At 44.8% G+C, this 24,830-nt stretch overlaps 1 protein-coding gene across 1 annotated transcript in view; it reads left to right on the forward strand.

The window, feature by feature from the left end:
* The window catches only part of LOC147701834 (CD5 antigen-like), an 85,037-nt gene that overhangs the window by 40,482 nt on the left and 19,725 nt on the right, over positions 1-24,830 (forward strand). The window contains exon 3 of the mRNA XM_086930472.1: positions 5,403-5,717. Within this exon, the coding sequence (XP_086786598.1) occupies positions 5,403-5,717 (315 nt within the window). The remainder of the gene's footprint in view (positions 1-5,402; positions 5,718-24,830) is intronic.

The following is a 24,830-nucleotide window of genomic DNA, read 5'->3' on the forward strand; positions in this document are numbered from 1 at the left end:
GTTCAATTTGCCACCCCAGCTCGGACATAGCAATATGCAAATAAGTCTTGACCCTGTGCCGAATGGGAAAAGTCCAACCCGAACTGCCATGCCATGTCTTCCCTGGACCGGAAACAAATTGGCAGGGAAACAACCAAGGGTTCGATGGGAGGTCAAGGAGAGAACACGATTCCCGTAACCTAAAAATAGTAATATATATGCAGTAGTTGAACTAAAACACTCATAATCACTAATTGCTATATTCATACATATTTATTCAAAAAAGTTAAAAAAGTCAAAGACACACGGCTTTCTACATAAAAAAAAATAATTAATTAAAAATACATAAAAACAATCCAAATCAATTAAACAAATAATCACAGTTAATAATTCATCACACACAATCAGATGCTAAGTTTCTCACAGACTGTCAATAAATACAATAATTAAAACAAAAAATAAATACCATCCAGGGGATCAGGTTTTCCTCCCCCGAAGAAATGCTTGAAAGTATTTGGCCAAATGTTGTCATAATTTTGAAACAGGCTTGATCATTGACAAGTGTGCTGGGGATTCAACCCTCAAGAAGTTTTTGAGAAACTGGTGGCAACATCATGCATTCTGTAGCAGAATGTCCTTAAAAATATTTAATAGTGTAAAGCTTTACAAGCAGATCAAAGAATTCGGGCAGGCAATTTGATAGAGGCTCCTTTTTCTCTCCACTTTACTTCCCCTTTACTTCCCACCTGCTATCCTTTTCCCATCCTGTCACTTTAAAGTAGATTGAAGACGAGAATCAATGAGATTAGACATTCATCTCACAATCTCAGCCTTTAGGCTGCACATCTCTACCTGAGACTTATCTGGTCTTACAGACATGAATGTCATTTGGAGTCCTGTAAAGGTCAGAATTGCTTTTGTTGGATTGCCCTTGTGAACTCTGATGCTGCCTTTGCAACCCCTGGCCTCAGAGGTAACAAAATAAGGTTCAAGAACTGAAGGTAAACAGTGCCCTGATGAGCACAGTTTCTTTTCCGTACCTCCCACTAGGACATTACATTTTCATGAGGTAAACTAGATGTATTCAGCAATGCAGCACTCTTTAGAATACATCCTAAAATTACACAAATGAAAAAATACACATTTTTAAAACTTGTTGCTTGGCTTCATAATTGTGAATAAATGAAAAACAAGGATAGGCGAAGCCAATAGGTCTGGCCTTGGCAAGTTGGTGAGATATATATTTATTGTTTGTAAGGGTATGCCACAAAAATATATATATGGTACTTGAACATTGTGCTATATGCTTGTAAGAACAACTTTAAAATAAAACTAAAATAAATGATTATCACGTACAATTTTAATAGAACAGTATGGGTTCTTCAAGGCAGGCAAGTGAACCTAAAACATACATAGTAACCCTTTTAAGTTGCAATGCACGCCAAAGAAAAACGTTATTTATAATGGTGCACAGAAGAGGTACTATTGAGTCTGAATTACTGCAACCAGAAAAGATAGTTTAAACACCAAAGGGTGACTAAAACATAAAACAGGCTACAGCATTGAAAGAAAAAAGTATTGGAAAAGTAAATTAGTGGCTCATCATCCCTGGCACTTCCTTATAGGCAGGTTTGCATATGTGATAAGACAAAGTGCAGCCACTTACAGTGAGGCAGCCAATGAACAAAGTAGGCTGACCAATTCCTTCATGTGTACGCTGAACTGTGCAAAAGCAAAATGTGAATGACTGTTGAACAGACCAGTGGATGAAGAAAGATGATGAAGTTCCTCTATGTTTGTATATATTTGAGTTTTCTATTTTTTATTTTTTTATTACCAAACAACCTACAGCTGTCTCTAGGCCACACTTAACAATGTTTTAAACAAACAGCCACCTCTGAGCTTCTCAAGTGTGATCGTGTTTTTCAAGTGATGATAAACTAAAACTTGTTCAAATGATAAGGACTGACTCAAGCCAGGAACATTGCTCATATTCAATATATGGCCCATATCTCCGCAGAGGATTGTCACCTTGAAGTGGCTAAGGGGCTTGCATGTATCAGTGACCTGTAGAGCTATGCTGGCAGGAGCTTAGCTACCTGGCACAGTCACTGAAGTCAGAAAGGTCAGACGATGCACAATTCACTGGTCCCCCAGGCTGGGCACAAGGCTACCATGTCTCATAAAAAGCATTTGTTACCGAAACAGCAGCAAGAATGACTACATCTGGGCACGAGGGACTTCCAGAGTCTCTGCATTTTACATCCATGATTGACAGTAGTCAAAGCCACAAGGAAACTACTGACAAATTGACTAAAGTTCTGACCAGAATCTGATTCTGGAATGTACTGACTATGTATGACACAGGAAAGATGGCTCAAGTACCAAATGAGATGAGGAACTACAACTTACATCCCATCGGGTACAGCAAAAGTAGGTTGGCCGGATCTGGCAGAATGAAAACCATCACAGGCGAGATGGTACTGTGCTCGTGAAGGGACGATGGGCAACATATAGAAGGAGTACAAATATGTTTATTTGGCCAGGATGCAGGAAGCTCAGTGTAAATTCTATGAATCATGTTTGTCAATGATTGGCATATTGTCTTCCTTTCACCAGTCTCTGGTTCCTCCCTAGCGGCTATCGCGCTGTCTTCCATTTGCAGCTGCCTGTCATTGGTTGTTGCCTCTGCATCCTGACATGCAGACATTTTTATGAGGTAACTGTAGAAATCAGGGCCGGAGTGGGAACCAGAACCGGCCCTGGCAAGTGCTCGGCCCGCCCCCTCCCCCCCTCCGGGAGGAGAGGGGAGGGGGGAGAGGTTCGACCGTGCTATGTGACAGGGCCGGTTTTCGGCCGTTTTTGTAACAGGGCCGTTTTTGCAGCATAACGGCCCTGTAACAAAAACGGCCCCCAGGGGCCCAAAACCGGCCCCCAACCATGCGGCCCACCGGGGGATTGCCCGGTGCCCCCAACGGCCAGTCCGGGCCTGGTAGAATTGACTCCTCCCTCTCCATGACCAGACAAGTCAACAACGTCTCCTCGGCGTGCTTCAACATCCTACGCATGCTACGGAAGATCTTCTGGTGGATCCCCACCGAGACCTGGAAGACCGTCACCCAGGCCCTCGTCACTAGCCGACTGGACTACGGCAACGCCCTCTACGCCGGTACCACCGCCAAGCTCCAGAAGAGACTCCAGCGGATCCAAAACGCCTCAGCCAGACTCATTCTCGACATCCCACGAACCAGCCACATCTCCGGACATCTGAGAGACCTACGCTGGCTCCCCATCAACAAAAGAATCACCTTCCGCCTCCTCACCCACGCACACAAAGCCCTACACGACCAAGGCCCGAGCTACCTCAACAGCCGAATCAACTTCTACGCTCCCAAACGCCACCTCCGTTCAGCCAACCACGCCCTCGCCGCGGTCCCCCGCATCCGAAGAGCGACTACAGGAGGAAGGTCCTCCTCCTACCTGGCCGCCAAGACCTGGAACTCCCTCCCGACCGACCTGCGCCTGACCCAAGACCACCTCTCCTTCAGGAAGAAGCTGAAGACCTGGCTGTTCGAGCAGTAGCGGCACCCCCCCTACCCCCAGCGCCTTGAGACCCTACGGGTATGTAGTGCGCTCTATAAATGTCTTTGATTGATTGATTGATTGTCTGTGTTAGCCAACTACCTGCTGGAAAAGCAGAAGGACTAGAAAAACGCATACAGAAGGCAAGAAATAATATACAATTACCAGACCTGTGCACTCACAAAAAGGCTTGGGATGTGTGCTGGCTGCACAAATAAAATAGAAGTTGAACTTGTAAGAGGTCAGTTAGGCAACATAGTTGGACTTTTTTCGGGACCAGTTGCTCTCAGTGGTATAGGGTCAGGACTGGCTGTAGGGCGGTGCAACAGGTGCAGCGCACCTGGTGCTGACTTCCGTGGGGGTGGGTTTAAAGCAGAGTTCTTTGTGTGTTGGACAGTTTTCAGACAACAATAACAATGTCAAGATAACTCTGGTGATTAATGTTCCTGCTAGAGAGCGATAAAGGTTTTGTCTAGTGGCAGTTTTGACTGATCATAAAGTAGCACAGAAGGCTAATATATCAGCTGCACAGAGAGTGTAACATGCAGATCACATAACTGTATTTTATTAGGATAGCTCAGTGTGTTACTGCTTTTGCCACAGAGGTCCTTTTGTTACTTGCAGTTCATAAGTTACCATCCTAATATAGCACAGTCAGCTATGAACTATCATCAAAGAGCTGCATGCCGCATGCAAACTGCAAGGCAGAGGGGTGAAACCTTACGTTTTTTTCCCATTCTTTCATTATCCTAATGTTGTTAAAAAAAATTGTTTGGGTAGAAATACATTCTTATTAGCAACGGCAATCTCAACCACTGCTGTACGTTTCAAATCCAGAGTCTGTGCTTCTTCAGACCAACCACTCTAAAATATACTGCCTACTATTATAGATGACATGTGACTCCTACACCTTGTAATCCTAATTGTTTATGTAACAATTCCTATAGACTAATTTTCACACATATGATTCATTGTCTCTGTATAATGTGTGTGTGATGCAAAGTGCTCTGACACCCAACACTGGCAGAAGTAATGCTATAAAAAACAAATGAAATTCTTGTGAGAAAGGGATTATGGAGTGATTAGGGGCACAGTAGGAGGATACTAGTGAAGGAATCTGTATAGGGGGACATGTGAGGAGATGCCAAAAAAGAGTGCCACGCCTGGCGCCACGAGTGCTAAAGGTGGCCGTGTATAGGGTCATTCGACTTTAAATAGAGCTAATCTCCTATATCCTCGCATTTGTTGCCCTTCTCAGTGTTTGGACCAGAGACTTTTATGATTGGCTAGTACTGGTTCTTGGTAGGTGCACAATCCTCTGTTATGCATTAGTGTCTTACTCAGTATCTGGCTTAAACCATATTCAATGGTGCGAGTGACCTGTTATGTGTCATCGGTAATCGTCGTCATGATTGATCACAAGTTAGCCAGAAACCAGTTAGGCATTAAGTTCATGTTCTTTGTTTGTACTTTTAAATAAGCAAATGTTCGTAGTTTTTAAACTTCTTTTAACTTTGCCCAAACATTGTTACACTGTTTGAAAATGATCAATTCGAGCCTTTGTTTATTTGAGTAATTACAGCATTAGGACACTGTTCAACAATCAGAAACCTTTCATTGCCCATGCTATGAAAAAAGTGTGTGATACATTCCAAGTAGCTCCAAGTGTTCTAACTTGAATCCAGGAAGAGAAAGTTGTGCAAAGGGAAAAATAGTAATGGTGGGCACATGACCATCAAAAATATTGGTCTGGATATTTCTCTTTGTAATATTTGAGTTGTAGCATGTTTACATGTGTAATGTGTATCCGATTGTTGTACGTTCTCTTTCGGGTCCTATAGATCTGCTCTCCATCAGGGTGGTGAATGGCCCCAATGACTGCAGTGGTCGGCTGGAGGTGAAGCACAAAGGCCAATGGGGAACCGTGTGCAATGACCAGTGGGACATGCGGGACACCAGGGTTGCATGCAAGCAACTGGGGTGCAGAAGACCTGTCTCTGCCAACAAGTGTGAAGTCTTTGGAGAGGGTTCTGGACCAATCTGGTTGGACGAAGTGAGCTGCACTGGAAGGGAATCGAGCCTGGAAAAGTGCAAAGCCAATGCACTGGGTGTACACGACTGCATACATCGAGAGGATATCGGGATTGAATGCATGGGTAAATAAGTATATCTTTGTAACCCTAGGTCTTTGTTGACTTGTTATTTTCATGGAACATAACATTTCATTTTAACTGTATTGTTACTTCATAAAACCTAAAATCGCAGTAACAGGATTGGGGAGGGAACTGCTTAAAAGTCATGAAAGGATCCATCATATCAACTAATGTCATGATAGAGATTTTGAGAATAAATTACAATCCCAGAGTAAGGAATAAGAGCATTTTCCAAAGTGCTTCAGAAATGTGCTTTGTAATCAAGGGGTTGGACTGTGCAGGCAAGAACCTAGAACATACAGAAATAGGTAATTGTAATTGTCATTTACAATTACTATTTATACAACATGATGGCCACATACACGTTCACATATATGTTAACAGTAATTTGAGCTGGTAGTTGCTGGTCGGGCCCAATGACACACATTTTTGGGGGCCAACACTTATTCTTTTACAAATGAAACAGTGCATGTTACCATAAATGGGCACTGGCACACAAATATGACTATATACAGCGTGCAACAAAGTGACCGACAGGCACAAGCAACACTTAATGCACACTTCCAAGCACACAAGTGTGGCCAAAGGACTAGCCACCCTGAGAATTGTATAGATCATACCAACAGACACAGACTAAGATGGTAAGTAAGGTTTCCATTAATTCTTCTGTTATCAAGAAATCATGAGCTAATGGCTTAGGTGTAGCGGGCCAGGCGCTTGAAAATCGACCTAAGGGCAAAAGTATAAGCTGTGACTGTTCATGAGATAAAACACTCATGATAGAGCAATCCCGAAAGCTGAGAACTTGTATTCCTCCACTTGGAAACACCAGCTCCAGTGGTGGCAAAAGGAAGCCAACACCTACTTGGTGTGATGCTGGAGCAAGGATGGGAGGGTGGGGGGGAGTGGTGGGGTTGTAGAAGTTAATAATTAATTCTCTTTGAGTTGGGGCCAATCTGTCACAACGGTGTTTCCAGGCCATTGCCCTTGAACCACTTCCAGAAAGGGCAAAGGTAGCTAGGTGGCAAGTTCAGGGCAGTAATCTTTGAGTGGAAAGATAAATGGATAACTCTCCAATTAAATTAAAGGCACCATATGAGGTGATATGCAATTGATAAGTAACATCAAAAAGGATATAATGATGAGACCAGTGGCAGAAGTTACACACCGAAAGTTCAGAATCTAGGTTTGAGGGTTCCTCTTGTGAACAATGTGATTCAGAAATTAGAATGATCCACTGGCTTAAGGTATTTAACATATTTGTTTGCTGTTTTACTTCGAAACCAGTGAATTATGAAGTCTTTATTTGGCTTTGTGATGTTCTACACCTTTGGAAACTATGGGAACCCAGAATTACAAGTGCAAAGGGATGAAAAACAACACAAAGAGCCCGATTACGAGTGCGGCGGTGCGGGAGTTGCCTGGCATGCCACGACCCCGCTCTCACACTTCTAAACAGGGCTGCCTCCCATCCGCCAGATTATGAGTGAAATTGTAGTCTGGTGGGCGGACAGTGTGGCGGTCCGGCGGGAGTGTAGTAAAAACACTCAAATGTGTTTATATATATATATATATATATATATATATATATATTATTATTATTATTATTATTATTATTATTTATTTTTATAAAGCGCGATAGTCACCCGGAGGTATCCCAGCGCTGAGGAACCCTGAATTCACCAAGTCAGCGGAGCAAGAGACTGAGAAGGAAGAAGGAAGGATGGGGGAACAGAAACAGAAAAGGAGGGGAGGGGGTATACAGGTTAGGGAAAAAGATGAGTTTTTAACAGTTTCCTGAAGCGCAGGTAATGAGGTTCAAGACGTAAGTTACGGGGAAGTGAATTCCAAAGGTGGGAGGCTTGTACCGAGAAACGTCTTCCTCCTGCTCGGGTTTTCCTGAATCTAGGGATGTTAGTAAAGTTTTCTGCATTAGAGCGGAGGGACCTAGAGTTACTATAGGGAGTGACAAAATTACTGAGAACAGGAGGGCCTTGGTTCTGCAGCGTTTTGTGGACGAGACATAGGGCTTTAAATTTGACTCTCTCCCTTATGGGGAGCCAATGGAGGAGTTTAAGAGCGGGCTTGGCAGATGATCTGGCCGGGGTGTTAGTGATGATTCGGGCGGCCGTGTTCTGAATTATCTGTAGTTTAGTAAGGGTCGCTTCGGGGGCACCCAGGTAAATCACATTACTATAGTCCAACCTCGATATTATGAGACCTTGGACTAATAGTTTTTGGGATTTAGGGGGGAGAAGGGGCAGGACTTTCCTCAGAGATTTTAAGAGGCCAAAGCAGGTCCCTGCCACCTTTTTGGCTTGAGGGGTGAAGGAGAGATCGGAATCGATCCACACACCCAGACTTTTCACCTCTTTTTTAGGGTCAGGGGGCGGACCCAAACAGGCTGGCCAGCTGTCCAGGGGAAGTGAGGCTCCTTTCGGGCCTAGTATAAGGACCTCGGTTTTTGTCCCATTGAGTTTTAGGGCTGATCTGTTCATCCAGTGATGGACCTGCGTAAGGCAGTTGAACAGATCGGCTTTCTGTTGCTTGGGATGGGACAGAGACACCACTAGTTGAGTGTCGTCGGCGTAGCTGACGACGCTCACTCCGAAAGGGATGATAACCTCCTCCAATGTGGACATATAGATATTAAATAGAGTAGGGCTCAGGGAAGAGCCCTGAGGAACACCACATTGGAGGGGCATTTCGGAGGAGCGGGCGTTCTTTTCCCAGATCTGGTAAGACCGTTGGGCCAGGAAAGATGAAAGCCAGGATAGGGCTGTACCTTCCACTCCTACCCTAGCCAGTCTTTCGATAAGAAGTTGGTGGTCTACTGTATCGAACGCCGCACTAAGGTCGAGGAGGATCACTGCCACTGATCCTCCCCCATCCAATAGTGCTCTTGCCTCCTCTACAGCAGCCAGAAGGGCGATATCCGTGCCCTGTCCAGGTCGAAAACCCGTCTGGGAGCTTTTTAATTTATTATTGGCCTCTAGGAACTGAGAAAGTCTCCTATTGACCAATTTTTCTGCGACCTTGCTCACTCCAGGCAGTAGGGAGATGGGCCTGTAGTTAGCCAGATTCTCGGGGTCAAGCGTAGGTTTCTTCAGCAGGGCTTTTACCACCGCCTTCTTCCAGCTTGAGGGTACAGCTCCTTGTTGGAGTGAGGTATTAATCAAATGGGTAAGGGAAGGGATGATAGTGGGGGCTACCTCTTTAAGGATGCGGAGAGGAGCAGGGTCACTGGGGGAGCCGCTCTTCATGGAGTTGAACGTATTTCTAACCTCGTCAACCGTGACCTGGCCCCACGTGGACAGGCAAGCGGAGGTGTGTGGGCAGGCGATATTTTCCTCAGGACTGGAGGGGGGGATAGATTCCAGAATTAGTCTGATTTTATCGTGGAAGAAATTAGCCAGTTGCTGGCATTTCTCCAGATCGACTTTAGGATCGGAAATGGGTCCTGGTCCTTGTCCTTGGGGTTTAGATAGCTCTTTAAGGATGGCGTATGCTTCCTTACTGGAGCATCCTGCTTTCTCTATTCTCTCCTGAAAAAACAAGCTTTTGGTTTTATGAATAGCAGTTTTGTAAGTCAGAAGAGAAATAGAGTAGAGGTTCTTGTTAGTTGCTGTTTTGTCGCGCCTCCAGGAGCGTTCAGTTTTTTTACACTCTTGACGCAGAGTTTTAAGCTCAGGAGTGTACCATAAAGCGGGTGGTATTCTTTTAGGTTGTTTCAGGGTGGTAGTTATCGGGAGCAACGTATCCAGAGAGGAAGTGATCCAGTCGCTGAATTGTTTGTCAGCTATATTGGGATCAGAAGAGAGCGCAGGAGTGGACTCTGCAAGAGAGGCGGCCCATATCTCAGGTGATAGTTTGCGCCATTGTCGGTCGGTGACTTGGGTTTTTGGGATCGAATAAGTGGGAGTGGGAATTTCCCAAGAAAAGGGGACCAAAAAGTGGTCCGTCCAGGGTAAGATCACCGGTGGGTCAGTGGTCATAGTTGCAATGTTGGTGAGGATCGGATCCAATAGATGGCCTTTGTCATGGGTAGGCTCATTATTCGCTAGACGAATGTCTAGAGATGTTAGATCGTATCTAATGTCCGATGCTGCTCGATCCGTGGGGTCCAAAAAATGGACGTTAAGGTCACCTAGTATGAGGAAATTGGGGGCGGAAGAAGCTAGTTGTGCACTGGATTCGACAACAGCGTTGATGAAATTACCCGGGGCCCCTGGTGGGCGGTAAATTAGAAGCCCTGCCAGGGTCAGAGCTGGGGCGACTTGGATGGAGAATTGGCCGCTCTCACAGTCCTCAATACCAGCGTTGGTCATGCGGCAGGCAAATTGTTCCCTGTGGATTATAGCTATCCCGCCTCCTCTCCCTCTTGGTCTATTAAGTGCTTGACAGATGTACCCGGTGGGGAGGGCCGTGACAACGTCCGAGTCGGTATTGTCAGAGAGCCATGTTTCCGTTATGAACAGTAGGTCAAGCTCCTGGTTCTGAATCAGGAGGTTCATTTCGGTGGCATGCTTGGGGAGGGAGCGGCAATTCAGAAGTCCTAGTTTCAAAGCAGGGATGGGTGGTTTCGAGGAGGGGGTCAGATTGCATTGTGAACAGGTCGAGAATGCCTTACCTGCAATAATCGAGTGGTGGCAGGCTAGGGTATTTTTAGGTCGTAAGTTGTATAAGGTATCCGCTGTATACGTTACTCGAACCTGAGGGGTACCAGGCATAGTGACGGGGCCTAGGGCCTTCTGGGCCCGGACGGGCCCAGACGGGCTTGCCTTTGGCGCGCCTTCGGCGCGCTGACGGTGCGCCCGCTGCGCCCGTCCGCTGCGCGTCCGGTAGTTGCACATCCTAAATGTGCTGGAAAAAGGGCGGGTGGGCGTGGCCTAAAGTGGGCGTGGCCTCTCTCCCTCGCCGAGAATGGCGGCAGGGAAGTTTGTTGGGTGCTTAGCGTTGCAGCGAAGGGGTCGCTGTTTAGGTGACTCAGAGCCCGCTTCAGAGAGGAGAACGGGTGAGTGAGGTTATTTTAAAAAATACAGAGTATTTCGGCGAGTTGGTGGCACATATACAATTTTAAAAAATGGATGGTTCTTCTCCCGGCTTCCGCCTCAGGAGCTTTCAAGATTCTGAAAAAGTTGCGCTGAAGGCAGCGTTTAAGTACCGAGGGCGGCGGGTGGGCGTGGCCTAAAGTGGGCGTGGCCTCTCTCCCTCGCCGAGAATGGCGGCAGGGAAGTTTGTTGGGTGCTTTAGCGTTGCAGCGAAGGGGTCGCTGTTTAGGTGACTCAGAGCCCGCTTCAGAGAGGAGAACGGGTGAGTGAGGTTATTTTAAAAAATACAGAGTATTTCGGCGAGTTGGTGGCACATATACAATTTAAAAAAATGGATGGTTCTTCTCCCGGCTTCCGCCTCAGGAGCTTTCAAGATTCTGAAAAAGTTGCGCTGAAGGCAGCGTTTAAGTACCGAGGGCGGCGGGTGGGCGTGGCCTAACGTGGGCGTGGCCTCTCTCCCTCGCCGAGAATGGCGGCAGGGAAGTTTGTTGGGTGCTTAGCGTTGCAGCGAAGGGGTCGCTGTTTAGGTGACTCAGAGCCCGCTTCAGAGAGGAGAACGGGTGAGTGAGGTTATTTTAAAAAATACAGAGTATTTCGGCGAGTTGGTGGCACATATACAATTTTAAAAAATGGATGGTTCTTCTCCCGGCTTCCGCCTCAGGAGCTTTCAAGATATATATATATTACCTACTGGCGGTCGCCAGTAGGTAGTTATAGTTAGGACCTAGTTTCCATAGGAAATCCTCAACATTCTATTTGGAATAACTTTGGCCCTGGTTGAAGAATCTTAGCGAATTTCTCAAAGAAGATGGCTCGGTCCGCTGCGCTCCTTCCCTAAAAGTTTGGGGGGGATTGGTCAAGTGGGGGCTGAGATAAAAGGGGGGTCCCAAAACATGTTTTCTCCATGTTATTTTCCATAGGACCTTTAGACTCGGCTACAGGTCGAACGGGTAAATGGATTTATAAGAAATTTGGCAAAACTGTACAGTCCGGCTCGCAGATTACGCTTTTTTTGGAATGGTGTAAATCCGTTCAGTAGTTGCTGAGGAAATTAAAGTTAAAGTCAATTATATATCTATACGCGCGCACACGTGCGCGCACCCAAACGGCTGCGTGCGCGAGCGGAATTTTGCTGCGTGACGTCTGTTAACGTTCGATTCGAAGGAAATCAGGAAGTGTTGACCGCCATTTTGTCATTGCGAGTAAATATATTGTTGATTTCAAAGCGTTGGAATATGGAAAGGGGAGAAGGTAGAGATTGTTTTGCTGCGTAGGTTTTCTCAGGGTGTGCAGTAAGGCCCTTAAAGGCGAAAATATATATATATATATATTTTTTTTAAAGTTGCGTGGTGCGCGCACTCGGTCGCGCACACCTTTTTACAAGAGTGTGAAAATGGAGATAAATCAGAAGTTTGAGTGCTTAGATATAAGGTGGCTCTGAAAAGAGCCCTTGTGTTAATTGAGTGTTTTCTGCATTTATAAGTAAGTACCGATGCAGAGCCTGATGTTGCAGAGGAAGATTCTGTTTCCCTCATTCGTGAAATGAACACCGTCTCTCCTATAGACGTCTTGCATGTGGTATCGCAAGTTGTTGTGGTAAATAGAACCCATGCTATAATCTCTGAGGAACGCAGAAACAGATTTATTTACATGTCTCCTTGCTTTCTCAAATTGTGCACAATGGTGATTGGACCAATTCCATTTCTGTCTTTGGCATATATTGGAATATACCAAGGCAGATCGAGGAAAAAGTGTCATCAATTGTCGAAAGGTGTCTTTTAGAAGCATTTCCAGACCTACCCCAGTGATTGTGCCTAGATCGTTCCCACCACAGTGCACAATTATAAGGTCTGGTTCTGGGAGATGCATAAAAGTTTTCACCAATGGAATCAATTGGTGACATTTCAATCCTCTTTTGGAAATCCATGTTATGTGTACATTTGGTAAGCTGAGGTTGCAAATTCGTCTGCTTACTGCATATTTTTCACTCCAGTGAATATAACTGTGTCCTATTAGCCAGACCTTCATTTTCAAGGGATTTGTAGTCGTCCTCCGATCGGTTCTGGAAGTGGAATGGTAGTTAGAAGTTGAAATTCTAAATAAAGAAAAAGGAAGAGGCTGGGTGTGGTTTAAAAAATAAAAATGATTGGTTGATTGTAAGAAGTGGAGATTGAACATTACGTTGCATGTTAATGTTTATGTTAAACGAAAAGTACTATTGGGTGTGAAAAAAAAAGACATGTAACAGAGCTGTGGATTGGCAGGTGTTTCTGGAGGGAAAACAGTGTTGTTACTTTGCTGTAGAACGTTGAGATATGAACTTTTGACCTGTGCCTTCAGCCAGGTGCAGAATGAGGTGTTACCATGGAAACAGCCAGAGATGGCAGTGGGTGATGGGTGACTTTTATGTGACATTGAAAATATTGTGAGGGAGAACCAACTGAAATGTAAATGCTTACGTTACGCGCTCCGCATTGCTTCCGGGAAGCTGCGCTTCGCGCCTCGCGCACCGGAGCACTTCCGGGTGCGCTAACGCGGCGCGTCATATGACGGATTACGCAACAACGCGATACGTCGTTGGGGCTCCACCGGAACTGATCGAATTGGTAGTCTACAGTGTTTCTGGATGTTTCAGACTGAAGCTGGCGTCAGCATGAGAGCACCCCGTGGCTACGTCGTGGCCATTCCGCGAGCAATCATGGCAGTCGCTCCCCACCGGAAGTCTGCAGGAGTCGGGGGCCTCGGTGACTCTTGTAGAATCTTCAAGGCTGAGGGTACGCTTTTGGGAATGGGGCTCATGCCCTAGCAGTCAAGCGTCCGAGTTCCAGGGTTGCCCAGCGCCATCCTTGCAGGCCAGGCCCAAGTCTGTGGAGCCGACCGCCATTTCCTGAGCTCCGTGGCAGCCGCCTGTCGCTGTATCGGAAGAGTGGGTGCAATTCAGCCGGATGGCGGGTGAGACGGTGTAATAGCAAGAGCAGGCGTAATTCAGCTGGCCGAGCGAGGCACTGTGCCGCAGGAGCAGGCGGAACTCAGCTGGCCGAGTGAAGCGCTGGGGTGTAGCTAAGAAACCTCCACCTGGTGAGGTGGTAGAGGCTCGTTCGCGCCGCCTCTCCCTTCCAGTGCACCCACGCCGTCTCCTGGCGCAGGTATATGTGATGGTCGGACCAGGGCACTGCAGGACGTGTCTTCAGGTCAAACGGATTGTGGGACAAGGTCCAGAATGGAAGAGGCATCAAAAGGCAAGAAGTTCCGCCTGACCCCGGGAGCCGGCCGCCTATGTCGGGGGCGATCTCAGGCCATACCAGGGGAACAAGACTTGGGGAGGGGGCAGGAGCCAAGCGCCCCCTCCGAGTCCGCGTTTCTTGGACCCTGAGGTATGGCACTCAACATTCAGAACTTATGACATTTGTGCAAGGCAGGGACATCGAAGCCTCTCAGGGACCAAGTATATCCAGAGTCCTTCCTACAGAAGGTGGTGGGGGTGGCGGCATTAGCAAGGCATCCCCCCACACAACTTGTCGGACCCTGAAGTATGGCTCTCAACATCCAGAACTTATGACATTTGTGCAAGGCAGGGACATCGAAGCCTCTCAGGGACCAAGGATATCCAGAGTCCTTCCTACAGAAGGTGGTGGGGGTGGCGGCATTAGCAAGGCATCCCCCCACACAACTTGTCGGACATGACCTCTGGATGTACTGGGTGTTCAATTTCAGAATTGAAACTACTAAGAAGCAATTAGAAGTGTTGTTTTCATGTTGCAGTAGGCTGCCATGTAAATAGTTATTTAATAAAACGTTTTATCCTGTTACTTTGCTGGTGTGTTGTATATATTTATAATATTTGCATAGTGTTTGTCGTTATTTTGGGCGGGGTGGGCGGCGGAGCCGAGCTGTCTTGCAGCCATCATGGCGTCGAGCTCGGTTCCTCTCTCTAGTTTCATGTTTTTTCTAACGATTTATATGTTATAGTTTGCTAGCACGATACAGCGGATAGTCCGCATTTTATATATATGTCCTTTTTATTAGGGGGGTCCTCCGGTGGAGTCGGACGATCTACCTCTAATAAACGGTCCGGGTTGAACCAACTACCAACAAACGGAGCAGAGATAGGCATGACGGGTTACAAAGGGGACAAAAGTGTGCACTACCTATCCTTCACTATCTGCAAAAACTAAACAGAGTATTGCGACTTTATGCTTATTTGTGAACAGAGAATGACCCAAAGAGAACCAATTTCGAACAATCATAGGCTATTGGCAGTGGGCAGAGAGGCCATGACACAGAAAATGGCTGTTACTTACGTGCATGATGGGGCCTAAAAGGGACTAGATGGCGTGGCCATTGTTTCGCGACTTTCACTTTACTTTTAACAATGGCTGTGGTGAACATAAATGAACGCCGCTTATGTATACCTAATTTTAGTCATTTTCCACAAAAAAGCTTTTGATATTTGCTATTAAAAAACCAAAGAAAATCACTGAAAAAACCATAGGTTATAGACCATATATAGTTAAATATCTGAAGTCCATCTCTGCACTCGATGGAGATACAGGTCGTCGATCAGAAGATGTGCTGGCCACCTCTAATGGTAATAGCGTGGCCAGGGCTCTTGTCGTTGCCTCTGCAAATTGCAGAGGGTGCACTTGTTTGACATGCCGCACCATGGTATGTATGGAAAAGGAATATTTTTTTGCTGGATTTCTTCTTGAGAGAACCAAGTCACATATCGTGCAGGTTACTTTTGGAGCATTCACTTTCTTTTGATCTTCAGGATAAGTGAAAAATTGCCAGATGAAAGATTTATTTTTTCTTATTAAAGGTAGTCGATCATTTTGGTCAGATTCGGAAGATGAATGAGATACGGTAGCCATTTCACCAAAGTCTTCCGAAAGATGTAGGACGTTGTTCTCTCTTGAGAGTAGAAAAGATAGTGAGGGAAGTGGGTGGAGTGCTGCGTGTAAATTCCAGATTTGAAACTATTAAGAACCAATTGAAAGTGTTTATTTTTATTTTTTTTGCTATTTTTAAAGCGCGCAAATACCCATACGGGTGTCTCGGCGCTAAAGATCAGAAACTCCTTACTCTTTGAGGGTAGTTAGGCAGAGGAGAAAAGCCATGTCTTGAGGCTCTTTCGGAATTTGATGAGGGTGGGGGCAGTTTTGATATGCAGAGGGAGGGTATTCCATAGTTTGGCCGTAGCTGTAGTAAAGCACCTGTCTCCCCAAGTGGCCTTTTTTGTCCGAGGGACAGACAGCATGCAAGTAGTAGAAGATCGAAGTGTTCTACTATGCTCCGGAGGATGAAGAGCTATTTTTAGGAACTTAGGCCCTGGATAATTAAGGGTCTTGTAAGCTATACAAAGAGCCTTGAATTTTATTCGGTTCCTGATTGGGAGCCAGTGGAGCTCTTTGATGCGGTGGGATACCGATGTAAACTTGGGGATTGAAAGTAAAATTCTTGCAGCCGCGTTTTGAACGGTCTGGAATTTGTTAAGGACTCCTTCCTGCGCATTAAGAAGCAGAGAGTTACAATAGTCCGTTTTTGAGAATACAAGGGTACTAATGAGGGTTTTGCCAGCTGACTGAGGTAGATATGGAAGAAGTTTCTTGATTTTTTTGAGTACAAAGAATGCAGATGATGTCACGGCATTGGCGTGGTGGTGAAAGGTCAGTTTGTTATCGAAGATAACTCCCAAATTGCGCACCTTCATCACCGGTTTGGGGGGGGATCCCAGCTCCGGAGGCCACCATTGTGGGGACCATGCTGGTCTCAAGCTCCCGAATGTCATCACCTCCGTTTTATCGGTGTTAAGCTTGAGGCAGTTTGATGACATCCAGGAGCTTATTGCCTTCATACCTTCCTGGAAGTTGGCTGCTATGCTAGCTCCGTTATCATGCACCGATAGCACTAGTTGCGTGTCATCGGCGTATGTGGTCAGTGCAATGCCATAGGATTTTATCACCCTCGCCAAGTCTGATACATAGATATTAAAAAGCGTCGGTTGTGGGACTCCACAGGGGAGAGAGAAGGTCTGGGAGATGTAGTTACCCATTTTGACAATCTGTGGCCGGTTGGCGAGGAATGAAGCGATCATGTCTTTGGCTGTTCCTCCTATTCCCAGGGCTGCGACACGGTCGATCAAAATGATATGATCGACCGTGTCAAATGCAGCGGAGAGATCTAGGAGTATCAAGACAGCTGATCCTCCCTTGTCCATAGTTGTTCTAATTTCGTCCGCGGCTTTTAGTAGTGCCGTCTCAGTCCCGTGTCCCTGCCTAAAACCGAACTGAGTGTCGTCTAGCAAGTAGTTGTCGTTTATGTATTTTGACAACTGCAAGTTCATGGCTTTTTCAAAAATCTTCGCTGGAAATGGGAGACAAGCGATAGGTCTATAGCTTGCTGGAAGAAGAGGGTCTAGCGTGGATTTTTTTAGCAAAGGTTTTATGATCGCTTCTTTCCAGACTGACGGATATGTTCCCGTAGTGAACATGGCATTACATATAGTGAATAGTGAAGGAGAGATTGCTTCCGGTATGCGATTGAGAATGGAGGGGGGACAAGGGTCCAAGGGGGAGCCGGATTTGGTGCTGGCTACTAGACGTTGAATATGATCTTTATCTACAGGGTTAAAAGATAAAAAAGTTGGTAAATTGCTAGTAGAGGGGGAAGTCACAGATTGTGGGGAGGTAGGTCGCGAAAAAGTCTGGAAGATGGAGCTGACTTTTTCCTCAAAGAAACTGGCCAAGGCGTCGGTCAGTGATTGAGAAGTCTCTAAGGGAGGCGTCGGGGGGTTGGATAAGGTGGTGACTACCCTGAATAATTCTCCTGATGAATTTTTTGCCTGATTGATCTGAGTGATAAAGTAGTGACTTTTCTCGGTGGTTATCGCTCTTTTGTAGATAGCGAGGGCATTTTTGTAGTTGGATTTGTCTGGCGGGCTGTAATTGCGACGCCATTGTCTTTCCAGGTTCCTGCAATGTTGTTTCTGCATGCGTAGGGCCTCCGTGAACCATGGGGCTGAGGGTGTAGTTCTATTTCGGCGTGTTGATTTGGGAGGGGCTAGTGTGTTACAGGCCAAGTCCAGGTTGGTCAGGTAGTTTAGAGATGCTATGGTGGGGTCTTGCTCAGTAGGGATATATGTATCCTGTATCATCTCTGCTAATTGCGATATATCAATGTTTTTCCAGTCTCTGTATGTTGATCGAGCTGGTACATCAGTGTTTGATTTAGTGGCAGTTGTTTGTATTGTGAAGCAAATAGCTGAATGGTCTGACCAGATCAAAGGGATTATCTGGGTAATATTTACAAGAGGACTATTTGTAAATATGCCGTCTAATGTGTGACCGGCCTGATGAGTCGGAGAGTTAATGAGCTGTGTTAGTCCCACAGTTTCAAGATCTGAGATAAGTTGCATGGTATCTAGGTTATTTGAAATCTCAAGGTGAAAGTTAAAGTCACCTAGTAACGTAAACTGGGGGGTGCCAGCGACTGCTTCCAGTAAGGTACCTATGTTAGATAAAAACTTCGCTCTTGAACCAGGAGGGCGGTAAATCAGCATTCCCTTAAAGGATGCATTTGCTGATAAGCCTAAAGTGAATGTAAGTGACTCGTAATCTGAACATGTATGTGGTTTGGTCGCGAGTTTGAAGTGGCTTTTATAAATGATGGCAATGCCGCCACCTCTTTTTATTGGTCTATCGAGTCTACAAACGTTATAATTGTTAGGAGTGGCTTCTGCAAAGTCGGGTCCTGAGGCCTCGTCGCCCCAAGTTTCGGTAATAAACAATAGGTCGAGTTTATACGCATCGATCAAGTCGGCTATTTCCGTTTTGTGTTTAGGGAGGGATCTGGCGTTTATTAATGCCGCTTGTATGGAAGGTATGTTATTTATTGAGGATTTACTGGAACGTTTGATGCAAGATGGACATGACACTGGGCCTAAAATATGGTTGGAGTGTCTTAAAATAGGGAGTGGGTGCGGTAGATCCGCTAGATGTCTTAGTTGTCGTAATTCGCCGGCGGAGTAGGTTATTCTTACCGTATGTGAATGAATCCGAGGGTCTGGAGTAGCAGGGGGGGTGGCCGTTGGCCCGTCCTCGGCGCGGACGAGCGCAGACGAGCTTGCCTTATGCGCGCCTTCGGCGCGCAAACGGCGCTCCCGCTGCGCTCGTCCGCTGCGCTTGCGTGGAAAGCACATTTGTAGGAGTGGGGTAGTGGGCGTGGCCTGAGGGTGGGCGTGGCCTATCGGCCGAGAAATCTTTCCTCCAAACAGCGCTTACATCCGCTGATTGATGGTAGCTTGCCTAGCGAAAGTGACAGAGATTAGCTCTGTGTTAGTGCCCAGATTAAAATAAAGCTTTGAAACAATGTGAGATAATGTTTTAAAAATTGAGCGTGGACACCTCCGGCTTCCGCCTCAGAGGTCTAGGAGATTCCCAGTGACGCGCTATCACTCAGCGCTTACATAGGCTGGGATGGTGGGCGTGGCCTGAGGGTGGGCGTGGCCTATCGGCCGAGAAATCTTTCCTCCAAACAGCGCTTACATCCGCTGATTGATGGTAGCTTGCCTAGCGAAAGTGACAGAGATTAGCTCTGTGTTAGTGCCCAGATTAAAATAAAGCTTTCAAACAATGTGAGATAATGTTTTAAAAATCGAGCGTGGACACCTCCGGCTTCCGCCTCAGAGGTCTAGGAGATTCCCAGTGACGCGCTATCACTCAGCGCTTACATAGGCTGGGATGGTGGGCGTGGCCTGAGGGTGGGCGTGGCCTATCGGCCGAGAAATCTTTCCTCCAAACAGCGCTTACATCCGCTGATTGATGGTAGCTTGCCTAGCGAAAGTGACAGAGATTAGCTCTGTGTTAGTGCCCAGATTAAAATAAAGCTTTCAAACAATGTGAGATAATGTTTTAAAAATCGAGCGTGGACACCTCCGGCTTCCGCCTCAGAGGTCTAGGAGATTCCCAGTGACGCGCTATCACTCAGCGCTTACATAGGCTGGGATGGTGGGCGTGGCCTGAGGGTGGGCGTGGCCTATCGGCCGAGAAATCTTTCCTCCAAACAGCGCTTACATCCGCTGATTGATGGTAGCTTGCCTAGCGAAAGTGACAGAGATTAGCTCTGTGTTAGTGCCCAGATTAAAATAAAGCTTTGAAACAATGTGAGATAATGTTTTAAAAATCGAGCGTGGACACTTCCGGCTTCCGCCTCAGAGGTCTAGGAGATTCCCAGTGACGCGCTATCACTCAGCGCTTACATAGGCTGGGATGGTGGGCGTGGCCTGAGGGTGGGCGTGGCCTATCGGCCGAGAAATCTTTCCTCCAAACAGCGCTTACATCCGCTGATTGATGGTAGCTTGCCTAGCGAAAGTGACAGAGATTAGCTCTGTGTTAGTGCCCAGATTAAAATAAAGCTTTCAAACAATGTGAGATAATGTTTTAAAAATCGAGCGTGGACACCTCCGGCTTCCGCCTCAGAGGTCTAGGAGATTCCCAGTGACGCGCTATCACTCAGCGCTTACATAGGCTGGGATGGTGGGCGTGGCCTGAGGGTGGGCGTGGCCTATCGGCCGAGAAATCTTTCCTCCAAACAGCGCTTACATCCGCTGATTGATGGTAGCTTGCCTAGCGAAAGTGACAGAGATTAGCTCTGTGTTAGTGCCCAGATTAAAATAAAGCTTTCAAACAATGTGAGATAATGTTTTAAAAATCGAGCGTGGACACCTCCGGCTTCCGCCTCAGAGGTCTAGGAGATTCCCAGTGACGCGCTATCACTCAGCGCTTACATAGGCTGGGATGGTGGGCGTGGCCTGAGGGTGGGCGTGGCCTATCGGCCGAGAAATCTTTCCTCCAAACAGCGCTTACATCCGCTGATTGATGGTAGCTTGCCTAGCGAAAGTGACAGAGATTAGCTCTGTGTTAGTGCCCAGATTAAAATAAAGCTTTCAAACAATGTGAGATAATGTTTTAAAAATCGAGCGTGGACACCTCCGGCTTCCGCCTCAGAGGTCTAGGAGATTGTTGATTTGAGTGTTGTTTTCATGTTGCAGTAGGCTGCCATGTAAATAGTTATTTAATAAAACGTTTTACCCTGTTACTTTGCTGGTGTGTTGTGTATCTTTATAATATTTGTCGTTATTTTGGGTGGGGTGGGCGGCGGAGCCGAGCTGTCTTGCAGCCATCATGGCGTCGAGCTCGGTTTCTCTCACTAGTTTCATATTTCTCATGAGGGGTTGTTCCTAATTTTTCTATTTTAGCGAGGTCAAAAAAGATCTCATCAGTGGCCTACTGATTTTGCTCGATTCCTTTTGTTTTTTCTAACGATTTATATGTTATAGTTTGCTAGCACGATACAGCGGCTAGTCCGCATTTTATATATATGTCCTTTTTATTAGGGGTGTCCTCCGGTGGAGTCGGACGATCTACCTCTAATAAACGGTCCGGGTTGAACCAACTACCATCCTGATTTTGTATATCTTCTGAGCTGGATTTAAGCACACAATTGTTAAAGTATGAAACGTTTTATATTTCTAAAAAAAATACCAAGGTGTGTACATCCGGTAACGCACGAAAGTTTAAAAAGACATTCGGCTCCATTTACTGAAAAGTTTCATAAGAATAAAAAAGAAGTCTAGGTACAGTCTCTTTGACGTACTATAAGTTCTTTGAGGGGTGTATGTAGAAATTCAATAAGTTCAAATCGCAAGGTTTTTACGAAATATATAGGCCGGTGCGCGCACTCGGTCGCGCACGAAAGCCTGGAAATGCGATATCCATTTTATTGACAACTGTTGCCGAGAGTGCGCACACCGGGTCGCGCACGAAAGTTTAGTAAGGCTATTTTTATTTACAGACAAATTTTAATGTGTTTAAAAAAAGGCAAGGTACAGACTTTCGAATTCTGTATTGCTTTACAAGGAGTCTCTATGCAACTTGAACAGTGAAGAAAACGGCTTGTTTTCGAAAAAAATATTGCCAGAACTTTATTGCCAAAAGTATAGGTTGCATACACGACATTTTTCTGAATTAGCATTTTAAAAACCAATGAAATTCACAGAAAAAACCATAGGTTTTACACACGTTATAGTTAGGAAGTAGCATTTAAAAAACCTATGAAATTAACTGAAAAAACCATAGGTTTGACACATGTTATAGTTAGCTGGAAATTTTACTGACATAAAACCAATGAAATTCCACGTTATAGTTAGTTGGACTCACTATAACTTGCGCGTGCAATGCACTGCTGATGACGTCACATATTACATCACTCATGACATGGTCAGTGACATCACTCATGACATCACTGATGACACCATCCAGTGAATATGTGTCTTTCTGAAAAATAAATATTAGTGAGTAATGTTTAAATATTTAAATATATATATTAGTGTTTCACTTTGTGTATAAGTGGCTACATGTGTTGGTAAGTAGCTACATGCGTATGTATATGGGTTATTAGATGTTTCTCTTAGTATCAGTATGAGTGTCTATATGGTTTGGTGGGGGTATTACTTAGCACATAGATGCATGAGTGACTGACTCTCCGTTTGTATGTGTTTTGAAGACAGCATATGTGCAGGACTGTATGGGTGGTTGAGTGTGTATATGTGTTTGTTAGTGAGTGAATGACTGTCTCACTAGTGTCTTTATCAGTAACGACATATGTTTTAATCTAGTATATGTGAATATCGATGTATATAAGTGAGTATATGTGAGAGTAAGAGATTGAAAGAGTTCCTGTTTAAATAAGTATGTGTTTCTATAAGTGATTGTTTAAGAGAATAAATATGTGTAATTTTCAATAGAAGTAAGGTGGAAGTGTGTGTATAAGTCTATATTCAAATAAATGGATGTTCAATAGTTTATTTGCACGTGTGAGTATGTGTGTGAGTAACTTTTCGATGATTGTCGGTGTGTAACAGGATGTATAGGTGTATCACTTCATATGATGAGTGAGTATATGTATGAGTGGATGTGTATATAGATGGTGGAATTACTGAATTACTTGTTGTAACTGATATGGGTATCTGTATTTTTTTTTAAATTTCAGTTTCTATTTTTGAATATGTGTTTCAAGGGTTACATTACAGTGAAAGGAGGTCTGTCACTATGTCACAAGGATGGTGTCATCAGTGATGTCATGAGTGATGTCACTGACCATGTCATGAGTGATGTAATATGTGACGTCATCAGCAGTGCATTGCACGCGCAAGTTATAGTGAGTCCAACTAACTATAACGTGGAATTTCATTGGTTTTATGTCAGTAAAATTTCCAGCTAACTATAACATGTGTCAAACCTATGGTTTTTTCAGTGAATTTCATAGGTTTTTTAAATGCTACTTCCTAACTATAACGTGTGTAAAACCTATGTTTTTTTCTGTGAATATATATATATATATATATATATATATATATATCACTGTTCACTTCCTTTGAGAAACCGGGACACTCGGACTGCGGTGCATCCAGGGTCAAAGGCACCCTGTCCGTATTCCGTTTCACCACACGCTCAGAACAGGCGTGGAATGCACTCGTAATCCAGTAGATATTCACCATTTAATCAAACCATCCAGCAAAGTTCATAGATATTCTTTATTCCAGCATGGAAAACAGTTCATGGAACCAAGGCGAGTTGTCGCTGAAACGCGTTGGGGGTTTGGTTCCATGAACTGTTTTCCATGCTGGAATAAAGAATATCTATGAACTTTGCTGGATGGTTTGATTAAATGGTGAATATCTACTGGATTACGAGTGCATTCCACGCCTGTTCTGAGCGTGTGGTGAAACGGAATATATATATATAAATATATATATATATATATATATATATATATATATATATATATATATATATATATATATATATATATATATATATATATATATATATATCCAGCTCAAGGTTTCCACCAAGTTTACCAAAAGAAAAGAAACCACGCACTCCGGGGGTAGTTCTTAGAGGGTTTAATTTAAAGTTCGCAACAGACGCGTTTCGGCGCTCCGCCTTCCTCAATGTTACAAACATTGATGGTGGGCGCCATGTTTTTAGCAGCATTCTCACGTGATTTCGTGGCAAAAACAAACAAGGGACTAAAATTCATACACCATATTGGATGTTGTTGTTCGTGGTGTGCACCACACATTGTTTCAGTACACATCATAATGACATTTTACTGCACTCCACTCCTATTTACGTTCTCAATCATTTCGAGCATAGTGGTGGAAAAAGTAATCAAAACTTATATACGCAAAAAATTAAGATTTAGCAATTGCGTATATGTTGCTACAGTCACGTTATCGCGCCGTATATCGGCTAGGATATCTTGGCACATTCTAGGAATTGCAAAGCTCACTTATACTAAGTTCTTTAGCCATGTGCCAGTGTGACTGTTTGTACTATCACAATGTTGATGACGAGACAGATCAAGCCGTGGATCGGCAATTCTCCCTTGACTAACAATTGTATTGCCATTGTTCTACTTTATAGCTAACAATATTCATTACAGTGATTCCAAAACTCACACTATCGAAAGGTTACCTAGATATAATACTACAATTGATCATATGTCTCTCATATTTCAAAAATATTTGAGGATCTTTAGAAAAACTACACATACTACTTATCATTTGGTAACTTTGTCCACATATCTCTATACATTTCTTTACAAATAGTTCCTTCTTATAACACCCTGGAAAAAGCCCAAATATCGGATACATTCATTCTTTATCCATTGCTATTTGTATAGAAAAAATAATAACTCTGCGTCAATACATATTAGCTCTGTGTTTTTTGTATAAACATCGAGTGAGTTATATCTCAAAATCCAATATGGCCGGGATGCCCGTCACCCCCTCCCAACACAATCCCCAAGGATGGGAAGACGGACTCAGTTCTGAACTTTTGGAAGGCGGGAGGGAGTCACCCTCCCGGCCGTATTTATTAAAATATGAAACAAAATTAAAACATTAAATAAAAAGTTTCATATCATGTACAATTTTCATTTATTACATTTCGATGAAGACATGTTCATTGGCTAACCTTAACAAATCTCTAATACAAAGGTT

The sequence above is a fragment of the Lissotriton vulgaris genome, chromosome 7 (assembly GCF_964263255.1).
Source record: "Lissotriton vulgaris chromosome 7, aLisVul1.2, whole genome shotgun sequence".
Taxonomy (NCBI): domain Eukaryota; kingdom Metazoa; phylum Chordata; class Amphibia; order Caudata; family Salamandridae; genus Lissotriton; species Lissotriton vulgaris.